At 47.8% G+C, this 20870-nt stretch overlaps 1 protein-coding gene across 9 annotated transcripts in view; it reads right to left on the reverse strand.

The window, feature by feature from the left end:
- The window catches only part of PACS2 (phosphofurin acidic cluster sorting protein 2), an 83548-nt gene that overhangs the window by 61928 nt on the left and 750 nt on the right, over positions 1 to 20870 (reverse strand). The window contains exon 2 of one of the 9 annotated variants that reach the window (XM_082313462.1): positions 5925 to 6179. The exons of 6 other annotated variants lie outside the window; for them this stretch is intronic. Coding sequence is in view for 1 of the 3 variants with exons in the window: in XM_082313459.1 (XP_082169585.1) it covers positions 4974 to 5056 (83 nt within the window). In the remaining 2 variants the exon portion in view is untranslated. Of the gene's footprint in view, positions 1 to 4973; positions 5448 to 5924; positions 6180 to 20870 lie in introns of those variants that run through there. 2 more of the 9 variants (XM_082313459.1, XM_082313463.1) reach the window with 2 other exon arrangements.

The raw sequence follows: 20870 nt of genomic DNA on the forward strand, positions 1-20870 counted from the left end.
GATGGCACAGCCGCACGTGACCAGCTCCCCGCAACCACGCAACAAACGAGACCAGCTCCTCCAACAGCCTGCTTGCTCCTCCTCACTCCCCTCCGGAGCAGTCTGATGGCAAATCCTCCTTCACTGCTGTGTCAAGAGCCCTGTTCTCCAAACAGCCACTTCCCCTGCAGCTCCCCTGCCCAGTCTCAAGCCTGCATGCAAGCAGCAGCAAGAAGCTGGTGTGCATCTGAGCGCAGGCAGATTCAGAGGGAGGTCCTGCACCAGCCAGGCTGTTGCAGTATTTAGTGTTTTCTTTTTGACAGCATAGAATCATAAAATCGTTAAGGTTGGAAAAGACCCTTAAGATCATCGAGTCCAACCGTTAACCTACCACTGCCAAGTCCACCACTAAACCATGTCCTCGGAAGGAAGCACGGGTAGGAAGCAATAGGAAGCACGGGTCTCCAAGCACTCCTGCACTCAACTACTTTCAAAATGCTAGGTGCTATTCTGCTTTTCGTTCCTACTGCTGAACGGCCCAGAGCGAGAGCTTGCTGCCGTGCCACCTGGTGCTGTGCTCTGCGTGCTCCTGGTAGCTACTTGGTACCCTGGGGAGACACCGCAGTCCCAGCTCCGGCACGTACTGTCCCTAAGGCCTGCAAATCATCAGAGGCCAGGACTCAGCCTGAAATATCCTGATCTTCCGCTTTGTAAATCAGCCATCAAAGGCCCCCATCAAGAGGGGAAAACTATGCCAACAGGAGCCTTGACTTCGGGCCCATGTCAGAAGAGCTTGTAACGAAGAGCTCAGTTCTGCTTGGGTTACCCGTCACTGTGATCTCTTCATCAGGAGAAATCAGGACTAGGAAGCCTCAGCTAAGAAAGCAGGCAAGGAAAAACAGATGGCTTCTCAGTGTCCCCAAATCAGAGCTTGCTCTCAGGGCATGAACAATTTGCCATCTCTCTGCCTTATTTCTCTCCCCTTCAAATAGCTTCCACAACACCTTCTGATGTAGAGGCGAGCTGAACAGCCTGTCACTCCAGAGACCAGACAGGCTCACACCATGGGTCGCATCAAATTACTTCTCACTCAGCCATCCCCGCATGCTGCCCCGTTCACGAGCCGCAGTCAAACACGTGGCCATCCCAGTCAAAACCAAGATCCCGACGGCATGCAATTCTTAAGACTCAGCGCCTCTCTGAAAGCCAACCACCTTACACCACTCTGAAGAAACAGACTTTCTGAAAACTGTTGTAGGAGTTTTTTTAAAGGAGTTTTGGTTTGGGGGATGGGGTTTTCTGTTTGTTTTTTAAGCTTGCTTTTCCCTTGCTGACCCATCTGGACCCAAGGCAGCAAAGCCAGGCGGGTGGCCCAGGCCAAACAGACCATCGTTCTGTACCCTTGATTTAAACCAGTTGCACTGAGTGCCAGATGAACAGGGTTTTGTTTGTGAAGTTTGCAATATGGCCTGAAATAAACAAGATGGGAGAACCACACAGGTGTAATTTAGAGCCCAAATGGCTGTTTGCTTTTTTACTGAGAACTCAAAATGTCCTGTAAGGGTAAAGGCAGAGCAGACTGCAGCAGTGAAAAACATTTGTGAACTTTGATGGTACGTTTGGTATCAGCCAGCACAGCAATCAAATATGCAAAGCATCCCGCTGGCAGGCTTGCTTTCAGACTAGAAGAACACTTCACAGATCCCAATGCTGTTCTCACTGCAGCAAGGTTGTCAAAGCCTGCCATTCTGGCCTTCTTCCAGATCAGCACGTACAGCCAGCCACCCCAATACCTCGCAGAGCCAATGGTCTACACTGTTCCTTTACTTGCCCGATGTTTAATGCCGGCTCCTTCATCCCCTGACTCCAGAGATGAATGTGACGACGGTCAAAGAGATATCAGAAATTGTTACCTAAGTTAGAAACATATTTTTTTGTGCAATTCTCATCATGCCTCAAGCACAGGAGGACTATATAGCACCCCAAAGTATGATCTCCTTCCAGCATGCAGAGGTTCCAAAATACAGCACTTGCAACCTGAACTACAGGGAAGGAGCGGCAAAGGGAAAGTTGCAACTCCAAACCCCAACGTATTCAACAATAGGTCGGAAGGAACCACCAGCTCCACGAAGAGCAATTTCTACAGCCATACCAAACACCCTGGGTAACGCTCGCAGCACCTCAGCTGTTTGCTCTGACAGCACCGTGGCACACGAGCGCCGAGCCCCTCTGAGCCCCACAGCACCGGCTCTTCTGTGCACAGGTGCTTCCAACGGGGGACTGCAATGCTGAGAACCGATCTGCTCTCTGGCCACAGCTCAAAGGACGTTTCCAAATCAAACACATTAAAATAGTTATAAAAGGAAGGTTCTTCTTTCCCAGAAGCATTTATTTAGATTTGAATGGTGCCAGTTTTTAGAAGGCAACAACACACAGCTGACAAAGCAGCCTCCATAAGCACTAAATATAATTCACAAAGAACTCTGGATCCTGCCACTAAAGCTGGGGAACTCTATTCAGCACTAAACACATGGGAAACACTGGTTAACATCCCTCAAATTGGAACAAAACATCGAGGGTAAGGCGGCTGAAATGTACTATCCCTTGCAGATTTGTCTCCCCAGAAAGGAAGGGACAAACTGAGAGGAGCTTTGCGATACTAACAGTGGTCAAAAAAGGTCTGAAAATGCGAAAGCGTTCAGCACTCCCTGCAAGGAAAGAAATGCCTCTTGATGCCTTTGGTTGAAGCTGCATTGCGCTCCGGCACCTATCCCTTGTTTTTCTGCCATCAAATATTCCGGGCAGCGCCTGCTCATTTGCACACTGCCTGCTGGAGCGCTCAGAAGAACACAGATAAGCTGGGAAGGAAATCACCAAAGAACAGGAATAAGGGATCTGGTGAGATTTTAAAAGGCAAATAGTTAGCCACATTACCTAGGCTGATGGAAGAACGAGACGGCTGAAGTGAAACTACCACCAGCAGTGCCAGGGAAGGAACTTCAGCAGTAACCAGAAGTGGTATTTTAACTTCCAAAACCAGCCAAACTGGACTGAAAAAGCTTGCAGAGAGTGCAGTGCCTAGCCTGCTGTCAAGCACAACACAAGCTCTCCACCAAAGGCCTTGAAAACTACAGAACCCACCAAAAGTGCACTAATGAACAGAAACTAGTTTTTCTCCAGGCCTTGCAGCGGGGTTGCAAACAGCTCAGGTTTTCAGCGCACTTCTGATCCCCTCTCAACGAGAGCAGCTTCCTTCAGGGAAACTCCCAGCCTCCAGGTGATCTCAAAATGTCTCTCAACAACACTTTAAAAATGTCCCCCCCCCCCCATCTTTCTCTTCACATCTAAATATACTCTGTGTGCTCTACTTTAAAGAGCCGCTACTGAAAAAGAAAGCATTTGTTTGGAAATAACTCAGCACAAGGTTTTCTATTTGTTTTTTCTTCTGTAAAAACCCCTCGTGATTGAGATTTCACTGCATTTCTCATGGAAATGGGGAGAAAACCTGGCAACTCAGACTTTGCTTACCCTCTTTTCTGAAGGCTTACATCACCTTTAAGTTTATCAGGGAAAAAAGGAACCAGAATTTTTACTAACGGAGTTCAGAAGAACCACTAGTGCCAAACGCTTGCAGTGGCGGGCAGAACGCAGGGATTTGCTCCAGAGAAACATTTGCATTTGCTTAATATTCTAAACCTCTTCAGCAGCTCTCGGAAGTTGAGCTGGCAAGCAGAGATTCAATATTATTTAGATATTACATTTCTTGCATCATTGCTGGTGACATTTCATCCCTGAAAGCAATAAGGGAGCAGCAAAGCAAACCAAATGCCTGAACTTGTTAGTTCAATTTGTCAAGAATATTTATTAAAATATAAGAGCAACCTGTGTAAACAAGCAAAAACAGTAAGCTGTGATAGACACAAGGTGCTCCGAGATGCTGGTTTGCACTGCTCAGAACTTGTTCCAGACCCTCGTAAGATTTTTAATGCTGAATATAAGCAATAAAACAGCAAGTGATTTATAACAATCATAACCCATTCAGTCCCCACAACCTGTCATCAGGCCTATGAGTTCCCATCGAACCCAGATTTATCAAGATAAACTGTAGACGCTCTACAGAATAAGCAGACGGAGGTAAATGAGGCATGAACAAGCAGAGGCTGGATGTGAGGCAGCTCTTCCTCAGCAGGATACTACGGCTCACTGCTGGGAGGGATTACCGAGGAGCCTACGCAGCATTAAGATAGAGTTACTCCATTTGTGAACAGGACCACGCCATGAGATCACTCACGGAGACCAAACTCTACAGCCAGACCAGTCTCAGCTCCCTGAAAATATTCTCTTCTAATACACTTGCCTGATGCAATCAGCTAACATTAACATGACAGTGATGCTAAGAGCAAGGAATAGGTATCAGCATTATTTTTTGGTCAGTGTTTCTGTTTATGGATGAAGCAAGGAGCATCCTGAAAGCAGGTGCACATACTCACACTTGTCAAAGAGCATTTCTGTCACAGAAAAAGCTGAGGATCACCAGTGGGGATGAGATAGGGACAACTACCACATTTTTTCAACCATCAGGATGGGATGTATCCTTAATTTTACGCCCTCCTCACTCGGAGGACCACACTCAACCTCTGATTTTCACCACATGACTACAGCTAATACCAAGCACATCAAACTTCACATTGGGGCCTATGGCTAGTCATCCATGAAACATATTTATGTACATTGTGTGTTTCTGACTGCTGAGATTTTTCACCAATAGCCTCAAACACACTAACAGGCAAATGATCCACTAAACACCACATTTTCTAAAGCTGTTAAATGTTCCACATCTGGGAGATTGAGCTGAGATTTAAAAGGATGATGCAAGAAATTCTCTGTTGGGGTACCTGTAAAACATTAAACCCGCTTCTCTGTGCCCATCTGTTACAGGGCAGTACAAATCCACCATCCCTCATGCTCTTTTCCTTTGGAGCCTGGGTACTTACACTGAAGCCATGATGAGAGGGGCCATCCCTACCTTTTCACATCTTACAAATAGAATAATGCCTCCCATTTTACGATTTTGCATGCAATTTGCAAGAAGTCTCCCAGGCCATGGTTTGGCATGATAGTCAGCACTGAGGCAGTCAAATCCACGTCTCTGAAGAAATCATATTTCCCTACAGAGAGAGAGAACAAGAAAAGTGTTTTTGGGGCTCCCACAATCCTGGTGAGCCCGAGCTCTTCAGAAATCTGAATCTGATCTGAATTCTCTCAGTGCCAGGAGGCACACAAGGCGCAAACATCGTTCTTCCACTTCGATCGGTCTGCGGCTGCGTGCTCTGGAGTCCCAAGGGCCACAGCGCAGTCTTCTGTTGGTTTTTTCCTCAAGACATGACCGATCCAGTTCCATCTCCTCCTCCTCACTTCATTACTGATTTTCTCCATCTCTGAGTTGATGCTCGTCGTTTCTGCAACTTTTTTTTTTTTTTCCAGGAGGAGGTAGTTGGCCTCCTGCCCAACCCCCATGACTTGGAGGGCCAGTGGTTTTTCTGTCAGGGTGGCCTTCCCTTAGGCTGCATTGGTTCGCGGCACCTTCTTCAATTTTATCCGGTGCACCCTCCAGAGAGGGATCCCCTATCCACCACCCAGGGGACGCGCCTTCTAGCCGTGCAGCCCCAGCCGAAGGAGTTCTTCAGAAAGCCAGCATAGATTTGCTACCACTCCCCAGGTGTTTATTTTGAGCCTTCATTTCCACCACTGTGAAGCAAAGGTCAGTTCATCAGCTCACAGCAAGCACCTCAAAACTGGCTGAAGGGAAACACTGGAGCCAATGAGAGTGCATGCTACAACCACTTCACTAAGAGATTTTTGTATCTTAGGTATATGAGAATTCTGACCACACATAAATGTTCATATTAATTACAAAATACTAAGTCATTTCTATGTTTTCACACCTGTATCAGCAAGAACACTGCAGAGACAGATGGCCCCCCATGACTGATACTCAGCAGGGTCCTCTGTTTGCAGATCTCAAACACAGACTAGCTTCTACTCAGAGCAGGTCCTCTTGGAGGGCTGGCGGAGAGTGTGAATCCACTCACAGGAGAAAAGCCCGAAGTTACTCATGCAATAGCTTGGAAAATCTGGTGATAATTTTGGAACCAAGATAGCCCAGGAGATTGTCAGCAGGAGCAGCAGCAGTCTGCTGGCTGAGGACAGAAAACAGAGAAACAAAAGCTAGAGAAGGACCCTGAATTCACTGTTCAAGAGACAGCAACTGTGGGAGACAAAATGAACTGTTGAATTTCCAGACATTAGAGAATTGTTCACAGTAAGCCACACCAAATTCTGCCTTTAAACTGGTACAAACTTTCTGTGATGTCCTGAATATCAATAAATCTATTTCAGCTTATCTACAAACAGATGTTGACTCTTGGTATGGCTGTGATTCAGTCAGCCCCATACCAAACCCTGGCAGCCCTGGGCCATAGCAACTGCGACGGAATATGGTATGCCTGCAGCTTCCAGTTGCTGGGCTTTGTTACGCACCATAAAAAGCAAGAAATCACAAAAGCATCAAGTCTGATGGATCCAAAGAGGAAAGAGAGTTGCAAAATTTCTCCATTCAGCGGGAAGGTGGAGGAGAGCTACAGCATGCAAGACTGGATATTCCTGATGTTTCAAACATCAGTAAACTTTTGTCTAATGTGTCCTCTATTGTACTCCGGCTGTTGTATGATTTCTGCAATACAATGCAGGGAGAGCAAAGGAAAACTCAACTACGTACGTGTTTCTCAGGGACACATCTAATGTATTTCCCCGCCATGGGTCTACCCTGCTCCAGATACTTCCCATCTGCGTGCAAAAAAGTAGTGAGTGGTCAAAACATTCTCAGAGCTTGATAAAAACTCGAAGTCAAGTGTTTTCAACAAAATCCTCTTTGTTACCATACCACATTCTGATCACTTGGCTACTGGAACTGCAAACCTGTTCAGAGAGATGCCTTAACAATGAAGTATCATTTAAAAATGCATTTGCAACTGTGCATATTTCACTTCAGTCACACGATTGTGAATTATACCTCAGCATGTCCTTGTAGAAAAGAGGTGGGCTGTCAGGGGGATGGGAAGGGGGAGAGAAAAGAAAGGAATTTCTAACAAACAAAAGAGCTCCAAGAAACTGATACAACTTTGCTGGAAGCTATTCCCAGCCCACTCAACATTTTTGATTGTATACAGACATACCAGAATCCCAACAAGGGGCATTTTTCCCAGCTAAAATATGAACCATCAGCAAATCTGACCACCACCAGAGAGAAATATGACAACCTAGTGGAAGCAAAGAAAAGCGGAGTGAAATCATCTTACGGTTGTCCTAAACCAAGAGCTACCTCTGAGAGCTCACCATGGCGGCAGCCTCACACAAACACGTCCAATATCCAGCACACTGCTAGTCAGAGCTAAGCAAAGCAGGATTCCTGCGCAGTTGCTTGCTTTACTGCCAGAGTCATTTACACAGCACTTAAAAGTACACAAGATACAAAGAACCTTTTCCCCACCTCCCTAGAAGCCCTGTGAAGAACTGCACGACTTTACCAGTATTCACCAGATAGTTTTACAGTCACCCATTCTGCAGGAAAGCATGCACTGACTCCAAGTCCGCTGGGAAGCCAAGCACTACGCATGGCTTTCACAGCTCAAAACCACAGCAGTGGCCTGCGGCAATGCTGAGAGAAGCCACAGAAGTAAATACTGCAAGAACGCAGGAGGCAGCACGCGGCTGGGACGTTGGTGAGCTCTGGACCAGAGCATGTACTCGAGTACCTGGGCGCAAGAGGTTTTTTCATCCAGAGATCCTCTTGAATGCTAGTGCTGTTCAAAGGCGAAAACACCAGGAACCAGGCTACCTAGACCTTCAGGAGAGCAACACTGCAAAGCAAAGCTAAGCACCTGAACTCAGACAAGGCAGATGCATCTGTGCAGTTACCGAGAAGAGCCGAGCACTTTGCACTCAACACGTGCACGGCAAGGGACCAGCACCAGAAAGCCGGCCTTGAACGCAGGTGCAGCAGGAACATACACAGAGCCACTCAGCACTACCAGGCTGCACGTACGTTTAGTTTATGATCCTGGAACAAGGAAACAATTGAATGAACAGCAAAAGCTTATTATAAACATTTTTTTAAGGACACCCAGCAGGACCTGCCATTTACATGTCAGAAAAACAGGAGCATGCTGACCAAAGGCTAAACTGAGAAAATCCACCTCTGAAACCCCTTCTCCCTGGAAAAAGCCATACTTGCTTGCTTGAACTAAGCACTGGCCAGGCTTCTGGTCCTCAAGCACATCTCCATGGGCCAAGGGTAAAGAACCACCAGAGTTCTGTCTCAGTGAGCAACTTTACACTTGAGCTGCTGAATGCTACATGTTGGGAGGAAAAAATCCTCTGATCGGCCTTGGTATCTGCAAGCAGCTGTCTCAGATCCTCACTGGGACTGAACACAAGCAGGCAAAGCTTATCCAAGAACCTGAAGACATTCAGAAGTCTACTTGTGAAGCAAGGACAAAGCCTACATTAATGATCTTCAACTCTATTAAGCAAAATGAAGCAGAATCCTGGCAGAAAGAAGATACAGATCCCACCAGCCTGAAAGAGAAATCGGAGCACCTTAAATTCTGGCACGCTCTCAGGCGCAGCACAGGGAAGAGGTAGAAGAGCAAATAAAAGGGAGTTGAGCCCCTAGCAAGCCACTAGCGACATGAAATATATATGATTCAGTTCTTGCAGTTCTCAGCTTTCCTTGCAAATCCTTCATTTTAAGGCAGTGGGTGCAACTTGATCGGGAAAGCAGCATATCATCTTTCTACCAGTTAGAAGGCATGCAGGTATATTTTCGTAAAAGGGGACGTTTTGGAATGATCCTTTTGACACTGAAAACTGCCCGTCCAAGAGGAAGAGACCACAGAGGGAAGGCTCTGCAGGACAGCCCCAAGAAACTCAGAGCAGACCCTGCAAACTGTAAATCAGCAGGCGGATGGAAGGGTGAAAAGCGCCGTGGGAGGAGAGCAGGATTAGAAGTACTAGAGATTTATGATAAGTGATGCTCTAACAATAGCTTTCTTTTAAAAAGGAAGCTCTTCCTGCTGGAGTTCATCTATTTAGTCTGAATATAAATCTATATGCTGGGGAAGGACTGCATACAGGACAGGCAACTCCTTGGTCAGCTAAAACCAAATGTTTTAAAACTCCTACAATACCTATCCAGTAACACGGACCATGGCAGAGGGGGAATAGTCGCTCCCCCAAGCAGCTGTCAGGGGTTGTTCAGTGGAGCTGCTCCAGCCTTTACATGGGCTAGAAGATGACCTAGCAAGGTCTTTTTCAGCCACATTTTTTATTTTCATCATTTCTCGCCACCCCAAGAGGTCACGCAGATGAAAACACCAATTTAACTAATGCCAGATGGGAGACAAGTTAAGCCATATGAATCTTTGCTTATTATATAATTACCTCCATTTCTTGTAGAAACATGGAAATGCTTACAGCCACTGGCTGGATATTTTGTACATAAACAAACATTTCTAGGCTGTTTGTATTTTAAAGAAATTAAGCCCACATGGTTTTGACAAACTACTCCATTACCACGTGGCACATTTATGAAAAAAAGAAGCCTAATTTTGAAGCTATGCCAGGATGTTGCAGACACCAATCTCCCCCTCCAGGAGGCCAAAATAATACTTATCAAATGTGCTCATCAACTCACGGTCATAGATTTACCGGGCAGAAGCTTAAGATTATTTGCACTCAGTGTTAAATACACCAAATTATTTTCTGCAGAACTCAAGGTCATTTAATTTACCTTCAATGAGCCCCAACACATCAGCGAAGAAAACAGCATTGAAATGTTCAAGCTCATTTTGCTACTGAGCCAGAGCAGCATGGCGATGGACAGTTACACCACCAAACACACCAAACCATGTGCCAAAACTTCCACAGGTCACTTATGTAAAACCTACCGAGAAACTTCATGTGTACAGGTAAGAGCAGCACTGAGAAACTCTTACAGTTGCAGCTCTGCAAGTCACGCTCTTACTATAAAGTCATTAGCAATTAAGGATCCAGTGCACGGGTGCCAAGTTCTGAATGGAGGCAGTTGTATTTGTAGGTCTCCCATTAGAAACCAGGAGCACATGTTTGAATTTGCATAAGAATCGGTGTGAAAGATTCAGTTACATCGCCAACAATCTCCAGTAGCTTTGGTTACACTGTCAATTATTCAAGTTAGAAAGTGCCTGTCTGACAATCTCCTCACAAGGAGCCTAGCTCCCAAAACCACCTTCCCACCAGAGACCTCCCATTGGAGCCCAAAAGAAGGAAAGACCACCTCCACCCCAACCATCTCTTCCCCTTGACCCACTCTGCAGCTCTGACACCACCAGCCCCGAGCTGGAGAACACACACAAGACTTCGGACCACTCAGGGTTTCTAGCACGCAGCGAAAACACAAGCCTCTAAACAAGGGGCTAGACTTCTCCTCCCACACTCATTAAAAGTCACTTCCCCAGCCTAAAGCTCTGCTAAATTAGAAATGTGGTGCATACACTGGGAGCATGCAGAACCACTTGTTGCTTCCACTTGATGCCTTTCCAACAGCAGCCCTAGATTAAATGGGTTACCTGCCCCATCCTTATCCCCACACTGCCTGCGCAACCATTCGGACCATCACGCAGCAAAGCACAGCAGAGAACCGATCCAACTGAAACACCTCACCTCTACCCCTGAAATCCTGCCCTGGTCCGCTTTACCACGTGAACTCTCAAATGCTTGCACTGGCACAAGGCAGAAGGTACTGGCAAGCAGCAGCCTAAGCGGGTAGGTTACAAAGACACATCGGCCTCAGAGGAGCTGGTAAAAGCTCGCTATAACCTTACCTGAAGAGTGCCAGGACAGTATGCGCAGCTCTATGCACATCCGAGAAAGAGCTACTAGAGCTTTGCTGTAACAGGTAGAGGACTGGCAAATGCTTAACGTCTTACACCCACAACTACCCACTGCACAGGTGGAACGGTAAAAGGGTAGGGACCCCGATGCTGGCTCCCCACAGCTGGGAAATGGATACTACAATTGCTTTGCTGAGAATGGTAACGTCCCTGTCCCCGTTACAAACCACCGAGTTCACGCGGTTGAGGCAGCAGTGAAATCAGGACACACGTGACAAGGCGAAATAAAGACTGCACGCGTATCTGATGAGCTGGAAAGTTTGCAGGATTGTCTTGAGATTAGACCCCATGTTATAGGCACCCATTTTCAGAACAGCCCCTCTGGAGGCAGTAAAATCTAGCTCTGGCACAGCCTCCAGCTAAAGTGTGTTCTCCCTGGAGAAACTCAAGACCGAGTGACCTCAAACGATCCTGCTATATTTGTAAAAGCGTGTGCGAGGAGATGTCCTCCAACAGCCCTACGACTTTCATGGACTTAGGAAAGGTAGAGCACGTCTTGTCAAGGTTCCAGCCTGAAGACACTTATGCTGCCAGACCAGCTCCCTAAAAGACATAAGAAAGGAATCAGCCTCTCTCTCCAGTGTAGAAAACAGGGCTGCTCTTTTAAAAAGAAAGACCTAGACCCACAATCTTATGGCCAAATGCATCCAAATAGAAGCAATGCCTCCAGCAGGTCCAACAGAACCTCGTGAGCTATTCGCTGATCGACACTTCAAGCTGGTACAAAGCTCGCCAGACTCTCACTTCTTCAGTTTCAGGATGCACTGCAAAAATGTTAGGTGGGCAGCAAACTCTGCAGTAGAAAGAAGGCTGTGCTTCTCCATAGCTGGCCCTCAGCAGCTGCCCGGATAGCTATGAAACCTGGTGGTGCACCAGTTCGAGAAAGTTGCGTACTATAAGGAAAGGAAGGCTGGCTGGGAATGGTGTCAGACATACTAATTGTGAAACTGCACCCCCCCAGAAATTAATAGGAGACCACACTGCTGTGTGAAAGGGCAGCCTTGTTCACCTCGCTGTGTGTTCCCACTTCCGATCTAAGCCACCTGCTAGTCTTTTTTTTTTTTTTTTTTTTTTTTTTTTTCTCCCCTGCATTAGGATGAAACAGGTGGGCTGAGCACTGCAAATTGTGTCTCATTCCAGAAGAAGCAGGATGTCTGTGCAGGTTCCTCTCATGGTACACCCTGGTAAGCAGCAAGAAAGGGAATTGTACTGGCATAAAATCCTACAAGAGCTGTTCCGTGACAAGGCACTGCCAAGCTACGATCTCACCACCTTAATGAGAGCACCCAACAGAGCGACGTGCTCTGAAGGCGCAGGCACCATCAGCTCCGCGTGAACGACGTGCCCCAGCCTTCGCAGCTGTTCCCTCTGGCCGGCGGCTGCTGCGTGCTCCCGCAGAGGATAAGCCTAGCTGGCCACAGGAGCACGGCACCAGCTCGCCACAACAGCACGGTCAGGGCACAGGGTAGCGCAGCTGGGGCCCTTGGCAGAGAACTCCCCACTGCAACACACCGCAGCAGGAGCCGGGACATGCTAGGGATCACTCACGCAGGACACAGCACGCGTGATACTTGTGGACCTTTGCCTGGTTCTCAGAAGCTGGGTGTATCTGCATTAACCACGTTCCGCAGGCAGAGATTGTCCTCTCAGCAGAAAGGGGATACAGACTTATATAGACTATATATAGATAAGGCTTCCTAAGAATCTCTTGATGGGGGTTATTCTCTGCTCTGTATCTAGATCTGGCCTAGTGCCTATTGGGAAACACATATCAGACAAGTGTCACGTGCAAACTGCAGCTCATTTTGGCCATTAATGAGCCCTGCACTAGAAACCCTTGAAACACAGACCAGAACCACATTACTCCGTGGATTTCCCACATTACTCCATGGATTTCCCATGTCTCCATTTCCACCGCTTTCCCTGCAGAGGTGAAGATCCCTTCAGAAATCTCTCTCCTGCACATGACATTTACTTACCAGCAGCGAGGAGCACTTCCAAGCCCTCACACTACAGTGGCTTTGCAGAAAAATAAAAAGAGCAGGGAAGGATTTTTGAACAGTCAAGCTTAACAGAGCAAAGGGATCTGATGGAAGGAGACAGTGTCTTTCTTCAGAACATTTTTTAACAGCAAAATAAAGTACCTTGCTGAGCAGTGAAAACATGTTTCCCTTCACCCTGCACACAGGCACACACTTGATCCCTCCCTCCTTTACAGCCTCACACGTTCAAACCTCCACCTCTCCCCAGCAACATATAATTTAAAAAAAAAAAAAAAAATCCACCCTGGATCACCAGGTTTGTTCCTTTGTTTTTTCTTTTTAGAACAGAAGAAACTACCTCCCCAAGGCCCAGGAGGACCTGCAGGCTCTGCAGCTTTTGGTGAAACACCAGTGTTCCCTCTTCCCTATTCTCTTCCACTTACCTCCTACAAGCCCCAGAGCACCTGAGTGCCCAAAAAGGTGAACCAGCAGGAGAGGGGAGCTGGTTTATCTTTAGACCAAACTACAGCTTGAGGGGTGTCCTACACATCTTAGAGCACAGGGGAGAAGGTGGCTACACTACCACTTCCAGCAACCGCAAAGCGGTAACATTAATCTATTTCACTTTAACACGGTTCAGATGAGCTGCTGCAGGAAACAGGGTGAATTGATCAAAACCTCCCAGTGTCCCAGTGCTGTTCCCTGCCCAAACCCTGGCACACGCCGTCCTTGGGGGCATTTCCCAGCATGCACAAAAGTCTAAGAGAGAAACAGTTAACTCTCCAAACCAGCACAGAGTCTATGGATGAGGAGCACACTGCGCACAACATCAAAGTTGATATTTTATGCTAATCTGCCTGCTTACAGGAGAACAAATGCTATTTTCCTTGACAACTCTTCTGAAATAAGATCTGAGCAACCATGCAGATTTCAAGCTCTCTTGAAATATCAGTAAACTGAACACTCTTGCTTTCAGTGCAAAAAGTCCCAAGAACAGCCACTCTGCAGTTCAGGCCGACAGCGCCTTCCACGAAGCACACAGCCTCCAGGAGCTGTACCCAAAACACAGGTGCTGCAAAGGTGCAGCAGCCACCGTGCACCACCCCGAGCCAGGCAAGCAACAGCACGCCTTCTGGCTTGCAGACCCCAGCCCTAGTTTATATGCATGAGAGCCTCCATCAAGCAAACTTCACAGCTTACAAGCTACTCTGATTTTTGGTTTTGCTGCACGTTTTAAAAATTAGATTGCTTTCCCACTGGGGCACGGGAGATCCAACACTGGTATTTGAGCTCCTGATCAAAAATAGTTACTGCCGTGCAAGAAACCGCACTTGAAGCCAGACCGGCCTTCAGACTTGCAGCTGCTAGGTGAGAAGGAACAAGCAGGCCACCTCAGAAGTAAGGCACAGCTCGTGACAAGTGACACAGCCATGCAGAGCACCGCAGGCAAGGCTGAAGCGGTTCTAGAGGAGGAAACAGGTTCTGGACTCCAGCACGCAACAAGGGAGCCCACGCATCTACTTTTCCAAACCCAAGGAGCACATCTCCTCCTCCCTTCCCCAGACTCGGGCTCACCAGGCAGATCTGCAGACCCTCTACTACAGTTGCACTGACCCAAGGACAGGGTCTGCACGTGCAGGAGTCATCAACCACCCTCATTTTTGAGGAATCGCTCCTCCTGGCTGCGGCATGCCCATCAGAGCTCTCTAGGCAATTTGTTGTTTTAAACAAATGAGTGATTAGCAAGGATCCACTCTCTCCTTGTGAAGCTGGCTGCATGCCCTGCAAGCCTCCACATTGCTGCACAGTACTATAATCCAATTAAACCTCACCATGAGAGAAGCTTCACGCTATCACATTCAATTAGGCAGTTAAGCCTCTTATCTGCACATTAGGATCCATTCGGACTAAAACACCCCCAGCACTGTTTAGGAGGTGGCATTCTTCGACCAAGCAAGGACACACAGATGTCATGTCTGGAGCCACGGGAGGCCCATACAGGTTAGGAAATTCATATAGCTGGCTTACGGGGAGGTAAAAAGACAGGAAAAATAAAATATAGTGAGCGGTTCCTGCCCACTCACAGTTACACACCCTCTGAGGCTCCCCGCTCCCCTTGTCCTCTTGCTCCCGGACTTCCCGGGGAAATGGGGCAGTTCTGAAGGAGCACCAGGGGCCCAGAGGAATTTCACTCTCTTTAGTAAGTCAATGGAAAGGCAAAGGCTAATGGAGGACCTGGCAATACAGAGTCGTTTGGCAGCCGGCCACCAATTCCATAGGAAATACCCTCCCTAGAAGGTCACCATGATGGTGGCAAAATTTGGCCCAAAAGAATGAGAAAAAGCTGCCAAGATGTGACGCAAATAAAGCCAGTGAGCAGGCCAGCTTCCTGCGCGAGGCCAAAACACGAAGCGCTCTTGGAAAAAGAAAGATTAAGGGTTGCAAGGAACATAATGGCCTCTTGTAACAGCTGAGTTGTTGCTTTTCTTTTCTTGGCAGAAAAGAGAGATGTTTTATTGCTGGCTGATTAATCTATTATGCAAATCATTTCATAGCTAATTTGATACAGCCACAAGCTTGCCACAGAAATCATCCGCAGGCTCAGAGCTGATGAAAGGCGGAGCACCGACGGCTCCGTTCGACAGGGCTTTTATTTCCCGGAAAAGCTGCTGCAGGGTCGCCTCCTGCCACGCCGGGCTGCAGGAGCACGGGCCGGACTGTCCAGGGAACGTGAGGGGAAGGTCCCTCGGGCACCTTCACTCGGTGGGAGGCAGGGAAAGAGGCCCTTGGAAAGAGCAGCCCCTTCCTTCCACTTCCAACGCCCTTCTGCACTGGGCATGTGCACAGCGTCCAGATGAAAACCCTGCACAGCCCCATCCAGAGACCTCTCCCTAGCAGCTTTGAGATTTTAAGACTTTTCCAGAGCTGTTCTTGACATGCACAAGCTTCACCTTACGTCAGCTAAAAGACAATTCGAAATAGGTCTAACTGGAAGCTTGACTCCAGCAAACCACTCGGCCTCTAGACAGAAAATTTTTTCCACTGAATACAAGAGTCCGAATTACATTCAGTAGTATCGTACAAAGTGACAAACTTAGTAACTGCTGTGATAGGATTTACATGGGGAGTGCTAAGGGATCAGTTGATCTTGCCCAAACTAATGTTATTTTGGTCTTGATCTCTCCCATGAAGACTAGGAGAAATGGGATCTCCTGGCTCTAAGAATAAAGGGGTTGGTTTTGGCCTCTGCGCTTTACCCCAAGCATTTCATCTCCATTGCTCAGCTGTGGATGCTTTTCTTCATGCATCTCAAACATTCAACATTGCCCTAGCGATTTTTTTTTTTTATAGCCCATCCTGTGCGCTCATTTGTATTCAATTTCCTTCAGTGTAAAATGCTAGGCATTCAGTGCTATTCAAACAAAGTCAAAACAAAGCCTCCAAATAAGCACTTCTGAAACGTACCTAGTCATCTGAGTAATTAGACATTTTCCTAGTTCCAAATGTACCAAAAACGTACAGTCAGCTCCAAACAAATGTGCCAGCAGTTATCCTAACAAACAACCGTTCTCTCCTAAATGTTAGCATACCAATAGATCAGGAGGTTAAGATGTATTTAAAATAACGTCTCTCCCTACCTGAATTAATCAGCATTTTTAACTATGTAGCATCAACTGGTCATAATTATTACTCTAGCAAGTTGTCCACCTTTCTCTGCCAATAGGGCACATGGTCGCCATTGCTCGAGCCAGGCCAGAACATGCTCTCACTGGACAAGCGAAGTTCCCATTGCCAGCATAGGCACGCATCCTTCATACCAAGAGGCAAAGCCTCTCCCTTCTGAGCGCATTTGCAGCAAACTCTCACGGAGAACAGCCAGCCGTGGACTTCATGCAGGTCACAACCCCCTTCAGCACTCGGCCGGGAGAGGGAATTAACACTATGTAGGGGTGCAAACATGCAGCTTGCTGGAGTGGCTCCGCGCCCCAGCAGCCCTCACTGCGTCCCTACTGGTCACGCATCCATGCTGTTAGCTTTACGTGCCTGCAAACCCCTCTGCAAACCACTGCAACTCATTAACCTACAGGAAACCAACAGAGGGACAGACCAGAAGATGGGAGCTGGCACAGGGAGAGGAGCACATAGCCTGGGGCTTGAACAAATTGTTAGGATCCACTCAGCTGCTGTGAATCCACATCCTCACCCCAATCAGTTTCCATTGCCCCTGGGGATGTCCACACCAGGGCTGGTGTGAAAGTCCGCGTGCTGCAAGGCCATCCCACAGCACACTGAGCAGTATCACCCCTGCACCAGCAACCTCCTGTTCAAGTCCAGGGGATGTGCGTGGATTCCCTTCATGTTTCCTCACCCAGCAGGCAAGCTACAGAGGCAAGCAGGCAGTGCCCGGTAAACAGCCTCGGATCTCCAGCATCGTCTTTTCCCAGGTCTGCTCCACAGCTTCCTTCGTATCCCCAGGGGACACCAGGTCACATCTGCTCCGTGTGCAGTTTGGTCTCAATTCACTCCACAGTTCAAAGCTTAGCAGGAACTTTTTCAAGTATGTGACAATTAAGGCAGTAGCCTGAAACAAAACCCATTCTGAATGGGAGCACCGACCCTCACCTTCTCTTGCTCCAGCAGAGCCCCTTCCAACAAAGCCCTCCCCCCCAAGACCACTCTTCCTCTAGACAGCCTCCCCAGGCTGCTGTCTCCTCATGAGGCTCCTTCAAGACAGGATGGTACTGCATCCTGCCATTCACACCCACAGCTTCATCAAGAGATCGGAAACAAAGGAGAAAAAAACCCAACATCCCCCTCCAATAATTCTTACTTTTCAGTGTGAGGAAACAGAGGGAAAAGTTTTGATTCTCTCACAGTCATGCAGCAAGACGACCACTCTCAGTTTTTACAGGTGGTAGGGAGAACTTTACATAATGTAACCTTCCGCAAAGGAAAATATTTCAACACAGAGAAGAAAGAAACGACAAAAAAAGGTAGGCATCTCTCCCTTCTGGTATGTAGCAGTTACGCCCAGATAGTGAGACAGTTTGAGTCACAGTTCTGGGATGACTAAAAGAATGTACTTGCATTTCAGAAGCACTATGGTCAGTCAAAGCCCCCAGGAGCTACACATGCTGAAGAAAGAAGTCAGAAATTCATTTCTGCAAATGGCAGAAAAGAAAGGGAGACAAGCACAAGTGCAAAACACCACCTAACCTTGTGTTTCACTCAAAACACACAATTGCAGAACAGCGCTATGGTTCTTCACTATTATTCTTCCTTAAGTTTAGACACAGCCTTTTCACACAAGGAAACTCTACAGAGGCACCGAGGCAGCCTTCCAGATTTTACTGACACCCTGCGCAAGCTGCATGGACGTTCAGTAAATCACCCGCCAAAGAAGAGTGCGTTGAAGAGCAGCGCTTTAGAGATCTTCCTCCCACAGTCTAGTTCTCAGCCATCATCTGGGAAGCACACACGACATCCGCATGTGGCCCTCCACCTCAACGCCCGCCCGCACAATTTAGGGCAATGCAGGCACAGCCCGCTCCAGGCACTGCTTCCACCCAGCCCCTCCTGCTCCAGCTTCCTATAGGAGAAATAGTTTAGAAATGGGGTAAGATTTATTGTACCAAGAAGAAAAGGGAAGGAAGCAACGCTCCCTCCCCAAACACATGCCCCTCTTCCATGAATCCTCTGACTTTCTGCCAAGTTCAAGCCTCTTCTCAACTAGGAAGGCCTGTCCTATCAACAGAAACCCGGAGGGGAACTTGTAACTGGTGGAAATCTCAGAAAAGACCAAGGCAGTTCCACAGTACTTGACCACGCACCAAGGTCCACTCTCCTCCATATCCTCCTTTCATGTCCCCACAAATGTCTGCTTGAACAAGCAGCTTATTTTGAATATTGTTTCCCCTGCACAACAGTTTTCATCCCCGTCTCTCTCGCTTTAACACAAAGAATCTTAAATGCCGTTGTGCCACAGGAAAAATCATTACAATATGAAGTTAAAATACAGAGGCAATAGTACAACTTAATGGTTTTCAAATTCCTGCCTTCTCTGACAAGAGAGGTTTGCTGCAAAGCCTGTAACGAAATGCAAAGCATGGATCCGATGTAGCACCACAAGACACGATGTTAAATGATTAGAAACAGCAGAGTTGAGGGTCCAGGCTCTGCAGCCCCGCTGCTGCTACAGAATTCACTGTTTGCCCAGCACAAGCAGCATAGCACACACCTTGCCGTGCAATCAGCCTAACATTGCTGCAGGAGCTGCAACCTTGGCTGCTCCTGACTTCATTTCAGATTAACAAAAAACACTTGGCACCCACAGCTACAACTGCAGACCTGCCATATGTTGCACCCCGTACGCAGCCCTCGCATCCTTGCCCAGCCCATGTGGGGCAGCCCACGTCCAGCGGGGCTGTGGAAAGACCTGCTCATTCGGTCAGCAGCGACGGATGCGGCAGCTGGATGTCCGCTTAACCCCCCGGGCTCTAGGACAAAAGGGCACCCAGGAACGGCAAGCAAAGGTGATGGCAACAACAGGGCTGAAACCAAAGGGACCCACCACTACACACAAACTCCCTCATACAAAAGCTATGTTCCTAGAAGGTCCCAATTGCCCCAGCCCTGCTATCATTGCCTCAGGCCCCAGGGCATGCAATCTGAGCACTTCCACCAGCCCCTGCTTCACAGCTTGCTTCAGTGACTCCAAAATTTCTCCCTCAAGCCCCGGTTCTGCCCCACCTGCCCAGACACACACATGTCCTTTCCATCGCCCAGATTCTTCCAGGCATCTCAACCCGCTGCCTGCAATCTGCTGCCCACCTGCCCAATGCAATTCAAGCACCCTGGACCCACCCCAAATGCCAAGTCCTGTGCAGATGCACCCCCACGCCCCACCACATCGAGGCAGGGCCAGTGTCCTTACACTGCATTTTCTGGTCATCTACAGATTTGCAAAGAAGCAAGCTATGTTGTGAGCTCGTTTTCAGATCTGCAAGTATCAGCATAAATGATAATGCAGAACTAAAAGTCCTTGACAGCGACAGACATTTGTTTTTTTATTTCAGTTTAACAGGCACTGTTACGAGGTTGGATGAGATGGAAACCCAACTGCCTTCCTGCAGTCGAGGATGCAATCGAGAGAACAGTTTTCAAAACAGTGTTATACGAGGGCCTCCGTGTCCTCTGTACGCCATCGGGGTCGATGCAAACCGCACTGGAACCCAGTGCAAAAATCAAAATTGCACCAACTGCTCCTCCAGCTCCTCCCATACAGGCAACTCCTTCCACAGCAGAGGGCCTCACTGAAGAGGGCCATGTTCCCCTTGGTGCTATTCCCTTTCCAAGACCTCTCGCTGCAGAGAAGAAAGGCTAAACAAGACACAAGTGGAGAAACTTGCTGCCCAACAGATACTCCAAGGCGCTGTTAGTGCAGATAAGCTGTTATAAACCAAGATCATCTGCAATTGCAGGGCTCGGGTTTTCATCTACCCGGTGCTATCTTCCTGCCCACGATGTCAAAGCAGTACAACTGCGGGTAATGTTTAAGCTAAGATAGCTACTAGTCCCACGAGCAAGCTGCTAGCCCTGCAAGACAGGGGCACTGCCATCAAGCCCAACCTGCTATCTGGATAGTGCAGAAGACAGAGGGATTTGGGGGGTTTGTAAAGCTTGCAAAGCTTTACATTCCTGCGAGGTCAGCCCGATGACTCTGTTCCCTTTTTGCTCACTTGCTGCGTCCCCATTAAAAAAACAAAAAGAGAAAGAGGAGCACTTCAAAGATTCATCTTTGGCACGTTTCAATCCTCAAAGGCGTTCTGTTAAAGCCAGACTTGAAAAGCACAAGTTTTATAAAAACTAAAAGGGATCCCTCCCATGCGGGCTAAAAAAAGGTGCAAGTAGGGATGCA

Source organism: Platalea leucorodia (assembly GCF_965183815.1).
Source record: "Platalea leucorodia genome assembly, chromosome: 5".
NCBI classification, from domain to species: Eukaryota; Metazoa; Chordata; class Aves; order Pelecaniformes; family Threskiornithidae; genus Platalea; species Platalea leucorodia.